The 11,728-nt window shown below is 43.0% G+C and overlaps 2 protein-coding genes across 2 annotated transcripts; one reads left to right on the forward strand and one right to left on the reverse strand.

The window, feature by feature from the left end:
* Nucleotides 1–1,547: 1,547 nt before the first annotated feature.
* LOC148439535 (ADP-ribosylation factor 6) lies at nt 1,548–4,286 on the reverse strand. Its single transcript, XM_088464618.1, has one exon. The coding sequence runs from the start codon at nt 3,118–3,120 to the stop codon at nt 2,593–2,595; it is 528 nt and encodes a 175-aa protein (XP_088320744.1). The 5' UTR covers nt 3,121–4,286; the 3' UTR covers nt 1,548–2,592.
* Nucleotides 4,287–4,578: 292 nt separating this feature from the next.
* Nucleotides 4,579–10,671, forward strand: PKDREJ (polycystin family receptor for egg jelly). The gene is given in 1 exon segment (XM_088464613.1): nt 4,579–10,671. A coding segment is annotated over 1 exon segment (6,093 nt).
* Nucleotides 10,672–11,728: the final 1,057 nt, after the last annotated feature.

The raw sequence follows: 11,728 nt of genomic DNA on the forward strand, positions 1-11,728 counted from the left end.
AGGACTAGCAGCATGTGACACTCGCTGGAGAGAAAAAGCTCCTCACCCCATCTGAAGCGCACTGGAACCTCAATGTGTCACGCTGGAGTCATCACATTCTTAGGCAAATTGCAGGGACTGAGAGCAGAACAGGATTATCAATGAAACCGAGCAGGAGCAGAACATATAATTAACGTTACAATAAGATATCAGTGATAATCGCCCATCTCAGATAAGTTCTGGCATAATGCACACCCAAAGCTGCCCATTTCTAGATTTGGAGGTTTTCGCTGCCGATTAACATGAGACAGACCCTCGTTAGAGCATCGGAGTTGAACTTCTATTTAGGAGAGTAATAACTTGTTATACTGCTGTCACAATGTATTTGAAGAAGTTATTCTGTGAATAAAACATCCTGAAGTAGTGTAACTAAATATCTTTTACCCAACATAATTCATCCAATCAAAAAAATGTAGAAAATAAATTAAAAACGTAACATTTTCTTCTTACAACTGAGGTAGTCACTGCAACTTTTATAAGGACTATTTGTATAGTGCATCATAGTAAAGACTGAAACATTGCTCTGATTTCCCACCAAAATCTCAGATTTCTGTTTGCAGCCCGTATGGGATCTGTACAAAGTTCTGTGATTTCAGGGCTATGGTAAGTGCGGCATAAGTGAGCACTTACTTAGTGTTCTCTAGGTCCGGCGGCAGGCAGAGCGCCGGACCTAGAGTTAGGGCACTTTTGTGCGTACCTGAAAAGGAGCATGGCCAAAGAAAAGGGGGCGTGTCTTTATGACGCGTTCCCTTTTCGTCACTCATGGGGGCGTGCCTGGCACTAACGGACATGCCGGGCAGCCCCCAGGCGCTGCGGTCACTGAATGGATGCCGGGCGCATGCGCCCGGCCTCCATTCACCGGCTGTCACTGCTGCGCTGCCATTTTGACCACCCACGGGACACAGTGACCCACGGGTGGAGGCAGAACCCGCAGGCTGTCTCAACGGGACGCCGCACTGGAGGGCAGGGCGCGTTCTGCACTTCAGAAATCGGGCAGGGCACAGCAGCCCGCTAAAACAGCCTAGCGGGAACACTACTTACTCACGAGAGCATTGTGTGCAAGTGCATCGACCCCTAACATTGTCACACTTAATGACTGCCACTGAGCACACAGAGCTAACCAGCTAAAACATAAACCTGTAATAATAGAGGTTCTCCGTCCTGAGATAGCACCATACAAAGGGAAATATGAAGAATATCAATCTTTAATACATGCCAGTGTAACCCAACAATAGCTTCAAATTTTCAGCCATTTCGGAATAGTCTAGTCATGCAGTCCTCAAGGTACCATATAACAGTCCCAGTTTTAAGGATAGCCGTGGTTGAGCACAGATGGTGAAATCAGACTAACTAATCAGCCAAAGAGATCTATAAAACCAGGACTGTTAAACAAAAAACAAATATTCCCCATTTATCAGTGAACTGTGTCCAGTTTCCAGATTTACCAAACACCTTTGCTGTTAACACAATATAAAGTGACTTGGAAATAAGTGCTTTACAATGAGAAGTTAGAGAAATAATGTAGGTATTTGTTTTATTAATAAATGCATATAGATTAAGACGCTTTGGAGTAATGTACCTTTGTAACACAGATCAGGCAGGCTGATTAACAAGCGTCCAAGGAAGCTTTGCAATCTAAATTGAATCACAAAGTTGTGCTGTACATAATCTGGTTTTTAAGATGATGCACTTTGCATAATTTTAAGTATTGCTACATGTTACATAGAACCCTACTCTATGTACAAAACCAGACCGGCCATTTTTTTTCCCCCATAACAGAAATAAAAGAATATTTCAGTGCCTCACAATTCCACGCACTGGGTATCTTGTGATCTCCTGCTAAAAATCAATTTGGAGAAACATTTTTGCATTTTGCATACTCAGGCATGCATAACGTGTGAGATTTAGGATCATCCACATCTGCATTTGATTACAGCAGATGTAATGCTAAATATTTGGGCTCCACTATTAGCAACCAATCTAGAGGTTTAGCAATCATGTAAGCATTAAATATAAAATGTAATTAAACAAAAACCATCGCGTTTTCCAAGTCATTTGTTAATATGCTAGTGGAAATCTTAATGAACCCAGTCTTGGTATAAAAGACAATAACTGCAGGGTGATTTTAAAGAATAAACTGTAAAGTTTACTAGTTTAAAGAGACCTAGCAACATACCCTGTATGAATGCAGAAACTACAACAGAAGAACAGAAAAGCAGAACCAAAAACATTAACTCCCCTTCCCCCTCCCCCCTCAAACCAAACCATTACTTTGGGGCGTATAGAGAATGAAGTTTCCACATCCTTAAAGCACAATTTTAAAGTCGTATTTAAAAATTAGGGTTTGCAAATTTGTGGAGGTTAAAAAAAATAAACAAAATAAAACCTAACGCAAAGAAAAATAGACGTATGTATAGATTTATATAACATAATCCAGCCCATATTCTGTAATCTAATGTGGCGATAAGCATAAACCTGTGACACTACTTTTCTTCCAATATATTCTTCAGAGAAGCAACATCGTAAAACTTTGTAAGAATCTTCTAATAGTCATTAAGATTTGTAGTTGGAGGTTAGCCACGTGAGTCCTTCGTATAGACCGTCCCCATTAGTAGCGCAGGACGGCTGCACATACCAATTCCTATCCCTGATTCGGGTGAGGCCCAATTTCTCCTGAATCTCGTGGGGTTTCATGGCATCAGGGAGGTCTTGTTTATTGGCAAATATCAGGATGATGGCGTCCCTCATCTCCCTATCATTGATAATACGATGAAGTTCCTGCCTAGCCTCGTCAATACGGTCCCGGTCAGCGCAGTCCACCACGAAGATGAGCCCTTGGGTCCCAGTGTAATAGTGCCGCCACAAGGGCCGGATCTTATCCTGGCCCCCTACATCCCACACGTTGAATTTGACATTCTTATAAGTTACAGTTTCCACATTGAAGCCCACGGTGGGTATGGTTGTGACCGACTGGCCCAACTTAAGTTTGTACAGGATGGTGGTCTTACCAGCAGCATCCAGTCCAAGCATAAGGATCCGCATCTCCTTGTTGCCAAAAATCTTGGAAAGTACCTTGCCCATGGTGGAGCATGAAACACGGCTTACAGAGGTGGGGAAAGTGGCGTCCTCTAGTATCCAACGCTGGGAGGAGATCCCGGAGGGGGTGCTCAGAGGTGATGCCCAGGCACAAGTGTTTATTTCAGATTAAGTACCCCAGAGGGCAAGGACTCGGTGCAGGGCAAGTACTTATACTGTCACACAAGAGATCCTTACACCAGATAATACAGGATGAGGCCAGAGAGGTCCATTATTAAATGGTAGTTTGCCCAGAGAGTGGAGGGTACCAGATAGTTTGTTCTGGGGGCATGGAGGTAGTCAGAACAGCCCTGAGTGAGGTGCTGAGGTTGTCGGGCGTTCTGAGTTAGGTGATCAGACAGTCCTGTGTGAGGTGCTGGGGTTGTCGGACTCTGGAGGTTGTCGGGCGTTCTGAGTTGGGTGATCAGACAGTCCTGTGTGAGGTGCTGGGGGTTGTCAAATTCCCCCGTGTGAGGGTGAGTCCCAGAGGTTGTCGGACGTCCTGTGTGAGGCGCTGAGCCCCGGAGGTTGTCGGACGTCCTGTGTGGGGCGCTGAGCCCCGGAGGTTGTCGGACGTCCTGTGTGAGGCGCTGAGCCCCGGAGGTTGTCGGACGTCCTGTGTGAGGCGCTGAGCCCCGGAGGTTGTCGGACGTCCTGTGTACGTGTGAGGCAGTTAGCTAGTTGCCCCTGTGTGAGGTGCCGGGTGGCTCTGTACAGGGCGATGTGACCTGGAGGCTGTTAGACGCTCCCTATAAGAGGTGTCCCCGTATCCCTGGCGCAGAGTCCCGGACCGGGCAGCCCGCTAACGGGGTGGTGCTCGCCCCCTGTGTCTATGCTGCGCGGCAGGGTCCCGGATGAGCGGCTGTCGGCACCGAGCAGGGTGTCACGGGGTCTGGCCACATGGAAGGGTGCCCGGGGTGGGCAGGCCGCTGCCTCCGGTCCTCTGAGCTCTCACTCCGGCCGGATATCCCCAGCCGCTGGCTTCCGGTGCTGGACTGAAAGAGAGGGAGTGCGGAGGGGAGGGGCTGCTGCCTGGGTCCCGGCGCCTAGCCACTGCCAGGGAGGGGCCGCTTCCGAGCCGCTAGTCACTACTACGGTACTCGCTGCTGGGCTGATGGTGATGAGCCGGTCCCGGCCCCGCCCAGCCGCGCCTGCGCAGACCACCCGCTCACAACGCCTGCGCAGAGTCATCCTCGCTCCGGGGGGAGTGTCCGGCAGCAGTGACGGATATCTGGGGGCGTGGTTCCGCGCGACCGCCGTGTGACGGGTTCAAATCTCCCGCGCGCACGTGACGTCGGCTGCTGGCAGTCTGGGCGGGAGAGACGGGGCACGTGACCGCACGTCAGTCAGTCGGTCGGTCGGTTGTTTGTCGGCTGCTGGAGGTCTGTGGAGGCAGAGACTAAGCTGACAGGAAACTTGTATAACTACTATATCTGTGAAGGAAAAATGTTAATAATAATAAAAATGTTCCTTGCTGTATTAGGCTGGCACAGTATTGTGGTGCTATGTTTGGCCCAGGTGATAAAACCACCCCCGTTACAGGTCTCCTGCTCGGACCCGGCGGTGAGGGTGTATACTCGCCAGGATAAGGGCAATACAGTAACTTGCTTGTGGAAAGCAGAGAATGAGCTGATTTACAGTCCGTCCACCACTGTACGCGAGAGCGACAGACCCCCAAGGTGCGCGTGGCACAAAAATGGCTTGAAGCTACTGGACACAGCCTCATGGTCTGGCCCAATAACAATTTCCGCATCCGTCGGTAATAAAATCACCGTGCAGTGTGTGACCCCTAACTGCGCATCGCCAGCCTGTGCCTACCAGGAGATCACCGTCGTGGTGGAGCAGCAGGATGCCAAGTTCTTTTTCACTCCGGCATCCCCCGTTCAGCAGTATGAAATAGTGCAGTTTGGTTGGTGCGCTAAGATGAAGAGCACGGCTTGGGAATATCGGTTCTCCAGACAGCCAACGGAGGCGGAAACTGTCATACCGAGCAATTACCACGTTGAGTTCATAGGCACTGACTACCCTGTAGAGGTCCGAAACTACTGCTCCACCTACTACTATTACAATGTCCAAGCCAGGTATAGCAAACCTGGCAAATACATGGCCTCGCTTACCCTACACAATGGACCCATGCCTGAACTACATGCCTATCTGGATGTAGAACAGACTCTACTCCATGTTCTGAGTGCCACTTCTATCCAGCTCCCCGAAACTACTTACCTCAAGCTATCGTGGAACTTTTTGCAATTGACTAACAAAGTCTCTGCTTTTGAGCTCACCGATATAAATAATGTTTCAACTTGGGAGGTGGCCTTTAACAAATATACCATTAAAACTGATATTTGTTCCCCACCATTGAGTGCTGCTGGATTTAGATTTACAACAGTGCAATTCTTAACCAATGCTAGCAAAGTAGGACCACTTAGTGGTGACCTTTTCTACACCAATGGTATCGTTAGTCTGATAACGACCAAAAGTCTAGACTCTGTGAAACTAAATCCCAAAAATTCAAGAAGTAACATCTACTATTTTAGTCAGCTTAGTGGCCTCTACTACTCCTCAACTGAGGATATAGTGGACCCTTGTTGTAGTGTTCACTTTATAGTCTGTCAACAGGATGGCTTCACCTTCCTATTCCAGTTTAGATTTGTGGAAATGCAAAATTACACTCTAGCTGCACATGTGTACTTAAACACAAAACATGCTTTGTATAAGTCTCTAGGAGATGTTGGTGTGGAAGTTTACTTTTTCAACAGCGGATCTTCTCTACTATATACTTTGACATATATTGTTTGGTTTATCCCTTTGCAACATCCAGTTTTACAGTGTCAATGGAAATTTATATTGGAATTATATGGGGCGCAAAAAAAATATCTGTTTACAAATACCTCATACACGTATAAAGATTCGGTCTCAAATGCAGCAGCATTTATACCTAATACCATATTGCCATTTGATTCAAGACTTTATGCAGGCTTTGTAGCAAAGGTGAATTTCACTAAAAGTGGTTTAAAGCCAGTTGTTTTGAAAACTTATGTTGGCTCGTATGCCAGCAAAATGTTAGAGACATCAATATACTGCTACAAAGTGTTCTGTGAGATAAATGTTTTTAAGATCAAGAAACCTGACGACCCTTCTGTCATACAGACAACGAAAGGAGTGCATTTATCCATTTTTGTAAATGTACAAATAAATTGCTCGGCTTCGCAAGGGGCAAATATGTTGTGGAGAATTTATAGAGTATCCTCAGCATCTGACATACCCGTGTGGGATAACTATTTGACATTGCCGCAAGTATCACCAGTAAATCAGAACAATATTGAAGTTCCAAGGTGGACGTTGAGTTACGGCTTTTATGTATTTAATGTGTCCATTGACATTGCTACCAATGACGATGAAGATTCTTCCCGTTCCAACACAGATTCTGTTGTTGTGGAGGTATTAGAAAGCGATTTGATAGCAGTCATTTCAGGAGGATCTTTTAAGACTGTTGGTTTCAGTGAAAAGTGGCCTCTTGATGGTCGTTTCTCTTATGACCCTGATTCCCAAGATCCATCACAAGGGCTGTCATTTACGTGGTACTGTTCTAAAATGGCACCGGATTATGAACTTATGATATTAAGTGCAAAAGGAAATTGCCATCCGAATCAAACAAGCTTGTTTTGGTTAAACCCAGATACTGTAACTCAGTCTGTGGAACCTGAGACCTTGCAGGGTAATAGATATTACTATTTTCGCTTGGTTGTTAGTAAAGGGAATAGAACAGGCTATGTTGATCAGACTGTATTTATTGCTCCTGGTTCTCCACCTGGTGTCAGTGTTACATGTATAGAAAATTGTCTTTCGATTTTAGTCCCAACAGAACGATTTTCTCTGTCAGGAAAATGCACGGATTGTAGTAAAACAAGCAGACCACAGTATGAATGGTCACTCTTTCAGCATTCAAAGGAAGTGTATCTTGACTGGGCATCTCAGACGACAACTGGGAGGTTCAATCCCTACATATCCTTTATTGCACTAACGTTTCAGGATCTTGCAGATATGTGGTATACTCTTCAACTACAACTTACAACCTGGACAGGAGCACCATCATTGTATAAATACAGATTTTATGTTAATTCTCCACCGAAAGCTGGCGATTGTCACATCAAACCATCTGTTGGCATTACTTTGCAGACTAAATTCATAGTCAGCTGTAGGGGATTCACAGACCTAAATCTACCGCTACGTTACACATTTATAGCTGCCTCAGATAAATTAAGCCACATAAGTTCTCTGCAGCAAAACTCTCTAGGTGCAATTATTTATGATGGTTATGACGCTACAACTCCACCGTTGTTGCTTTCAATTGGAGCATCTAGCAAGTCTTATGGTTTAAAAGTATATATTCAAGTACATGACTCTCTCTCTTCCTATACGCAAATAACCCGCAGCGTAGCTATTGAGAATTTAAATGAAGGTCAGCAACAAGAGTCATATCTTAAGGGGCTTTCTTCGCAGGCCCACAGCCCACTAATGTACTTTTTTCTTGAAACTGGAGATTTTATACATTTTGGGCATTTTACATGCATGATTGCATCCGTTTTAAACAGTTTTACTTTCGACAATTTTACTTACGCTTCAAAGGATGAGAAGTCTGAACTACGTGAAAGTCTGCTGAACATGACATCTGGTGTAATGATCACCAACATCATGGCTGTAAATCAGATAATCACGAGTGTCAGTGAACTCACACTAGAAACCAATGAAGTGAATGCAAGATCTCAACAACTTGCAGTGGCAAACTTAAAAGAAGCAGGTGATGCCTTGAACAACTATAGAAAAGAAAGAACGGGATCTGTAGAAAGTGAAATGTTAAGCAGTGGCATTTTAACCTCGTTATCCAATATTATGACTGCATCGCTTGTTAACATTACTTCGGAAATCCCATTTCTTACAGTTGAAGTGTTGAAGGACACCCTCTCCGTAATGGAGACCGTGACAGATATCATATCCTATGGGAAAGTTCCTGGAGATGCTGAGACTTTTATGGTAACTGATGATTTTAGTATCAGTTTGAAAAAAGAAGAAAAATGGGATCTTGATGGCTCTTACAGAAAAATAAGGGACTGTCTCACCTGCTTCTATCCAACATATCAGGATAATGAATCTGTTTTACCTGTTGATGCTATTGTAACAGCAGCTTTTTATGAATTCAAAGAGGATCCTCTACCATGGCTAAAAAATGGGAAACATATTGACACTGTGATAACTGGATTTTATAGTGTGGCCGCCAGTGATAAAGGAAGGTTGACAAATTTAAGTCCTAGAAGTGTTGACATAACTATGGAAAGGAAAAATGTAATACCTATTTTTGACATTTTCGTATCACCAGATGATGAAAAAATAACCAGTGGTATATTTTGCTTTGAAGTTAACCTAGACCAGAAGGCAGAGTGGTTTGTGCAGTTTTTCTATACGAAAATTATAACGTTTAACATTTCCCTTCACAGTGGGGATAACGTTACAGATAATCCGATTGCAGTTTTCCAAATTCCGAACGTAGAAAAGGTACAAACTAAATCAAGCAAAGTACCAGACTTAAACAATTGGAATTCCAAAATGATTCGCATTCCAGTGGAATCTTTACCTCAGACCTCAACTGTACAAAATCTCACAGTTGAGCTGACTACTAACTATCTTGTCTGGAAGAAAACCAAATTATTGGGTGCATCTGTTTTTAACATCGCTTGCTTAGATTTTGAAGATGTAGGAAGTAGTTGGAATGAAGCCAACTGCAAAGTAGGCCCATTGTCAAACAATAAAGTAATTCACTGTACCTGTGACGATTTGCCAAGGGTGCAAAGAAGAAGTGCCCCATTTCTAAAGAAAAGACATACATTTTTAGCAGCCAGAGTACTTGTCATGCCTAATCCAATAGATTTAACCAAAACTACTTTTCGATCATTGCAGTCAAACTTGGTGACGCTTATCACAGTTCTTGTCATATTTATCAATTATTTTGTCTTGGCTTTGTGGGCAAGGAAACAAGACAAATGCGAGTTGACCAGCAAACATACTGTTATAATATTACCAGATAATGATCCTTATGAAACAGAATGTTTCTTAGTTACTCTTTATACTGGCAGTCGTTTTGGATCTGGGACGACAGCAGATGTATATTTGATGATGGTGGGCAAAGCTAGTGAGAGCCAGGTACATCTTTTAAAATGCCCTGGGCATCAAGTATTTGTACGAGGAGGGATAGATACATTTCTGATAACTACCAGACATTCATTAGGAGACTTAAGTTACATCAGGATATGGCATAATAATGCAGGAGACTCTCCTGGCTGGTTCCTAAGCAGGATTAAGGTTGAGTGCATGCGTACCAGGCAGGTGTTGTATTTTGTGTGTCAAAATTGGCTTCATATTGGCAAAGACAATGGTTTCATACATAAAAGAATTGCCCCGTTAAAAACAGATAAGCCATTAAATAAAATCAATTATTTTCAAATTCAGCTCTCTTCCAAACTCTGTGAGGACCATTTGTGGTTTTCTGTTTTCTTCACTGCTCTGCCGGGAGTCTTCAATAGATTTCGGAGACTTTCATGTTGTTTGGTTATCCTTATGAGCAGTTTACTGGTCAACATCATTTTTTTCAATGCAGAAAAAAGTGAAGACGATGAGCCGCAGATCCAGTTTGTGAGATCAGTTATGGTAGGTGTTGAAAGCGCTTTAATTGCAGTACCCATACAGCTTATAGTGTGTTCATTGTTGAGGTTCACAGAAGACAAAGCACCTTTTCAGCAACACACATTTTCAGAAAGCAAATTAGATTATGACAGCTTTAGCAGACATTCAAAAGTGAAGACCATTAATTTGAAAGAACGCTTAGAGGTGTTCTACCAAACACAAGACGACCGTGACTCCACCGTGGAAATACATTCTATTAACTCAAAATCGCTTTCCGTACCTTCTTCCCCAGTAAACTTACCTGCTAAGCCACACATTTCACGTCAAATCAATAACTGTGTTATTTCTGAAGTTTTAGCAAATAAAATTGACACACTTGAAAATGACCTTGAAGAACTTAGCCAAAGCTCAGAAAGTATTCATATTTGGAAAAAACCTCAATCAAATTACTTTAAACTGATTAAACAAATTCAAGCTTGTGTTCCACCTTGGTGGTGCATATATGTAGCTTGGATTTTTGTTTCCATAACCTCAAGTGGGTCAGCGGTTTTACTCGTAATGTATGGTTTATCCTATGGCTACGAGTTGTCAATGACGTGGCTCCTGGCATCCACGATATCATTTTTTCACAGTGTTTTTGTTATTGAAATTGTCAAAGTTGTTATTTTGACAGCATTGGCTGCTTATTTTCCCAAATATTGCCATGACATCCAGTGGGCAAGTAGTTTTTTGCCAGAAAATAGTCTTTTTGAGATGTCCACTAATGCAGATGAAAGAGAGTTACACTGCAAGCTGGTAGCACTCCGAAAGACAGAACAATACCGACCACCTCGCGATGATGAAATGGTAATATAGCGGCAACTGAAAAAAAAGAGATAAATATTTAGCTGTACATCTTATAGCAAACCGCAACCTAAAATGGATTATACAGTAGGTCGGAGGATACAAGTAATTAATGGGATGGAAACACCTTTTTTGTTTGTGTGAAAGAACTAGCTTGCAGAGAGCGATGGAAAACTTGTGTTGGTGGCTGGGACATTATCACCTGTATTGCCTTTGTGTTGTTTAATGTAATGCTATTACCTTAAAATACAAGCATCGTGACTTTGTGGGCGATAGCCCTCTGTGTATAAAAATACAAGCACCGTGACTTTGTGGGCGATAGCCCTCTGTGTATAAAAATACAAGCACCGTGACTTTGTAAGCAATAGCTCTCTTTGTAAAAAAATACAAGCACCTTGACTTTGTGGGCAATAGCCCTCTGTGTATAACAAATACAAACACCGTGACTTTGTGGGCGATAGCCTTCTGTGTATAAAAAATACAAGTATTTGACTTTTTAGGCGATAGCTTTCTGTGTATAAAAATACAAGCACCGTGACTTTGTAGGCCATAGCCCTGTTTGTAGAAAAATACAAGCACCGTGACTTTGTAGGCAATAGCCCTGTGTATAAAAATACAAGCACTGTGACTTTTTTGAGCGATAGCCCTGTGTATAAAATTAGAAGTACCTTGACTTTTTAGGCGATAGCTTTCTGTGTATAAAAATACAAGCACCATGACTTTGTAGGCCATAGCCCTCTGTTTATAAAAATAAAAGCACCGTGACTTTGTAGGCCATAGCCCTAAGTGTATAAAAATACAAGCACCGTGACTTTGTTGGCCATAGCCCTCTGTTTATTAAAATACAAGCACCGTGACTTTTTTGAGCGATAGCATTCTGTGTATAAAAAATACAAGTACCATGACTTTTTAGGTGATAGCTTTCTTTGTATAAAAATACAAGTACCGTGACTTTTTAGGTGATCGCTTTCTTTGTATAAAAATGCAAGCACCGTGACTTTGTAGGCCATAGCCCTGTGTGTATAAAAATACAAGTACCGTGACTTTGTAGGCGATAGCTTTCTGTGTATAAAAATACGAGCTCTGTGACTTT

Source organism: Taudactylus pleione, unplaced genomic scaffold, assembly GCF_031769625.1.
Source record: "Taudactylus pleione unplaced genomic scaffold, aTauple2 ptg001720l, whole genome shotgun sequence".
Classification (NCBI taxonomy): Eukaryota; Metazoa; Chordata; class Amphibia; order Anura; family Myobatrachidae; genus Taudactylus; species Taudactylus pleione.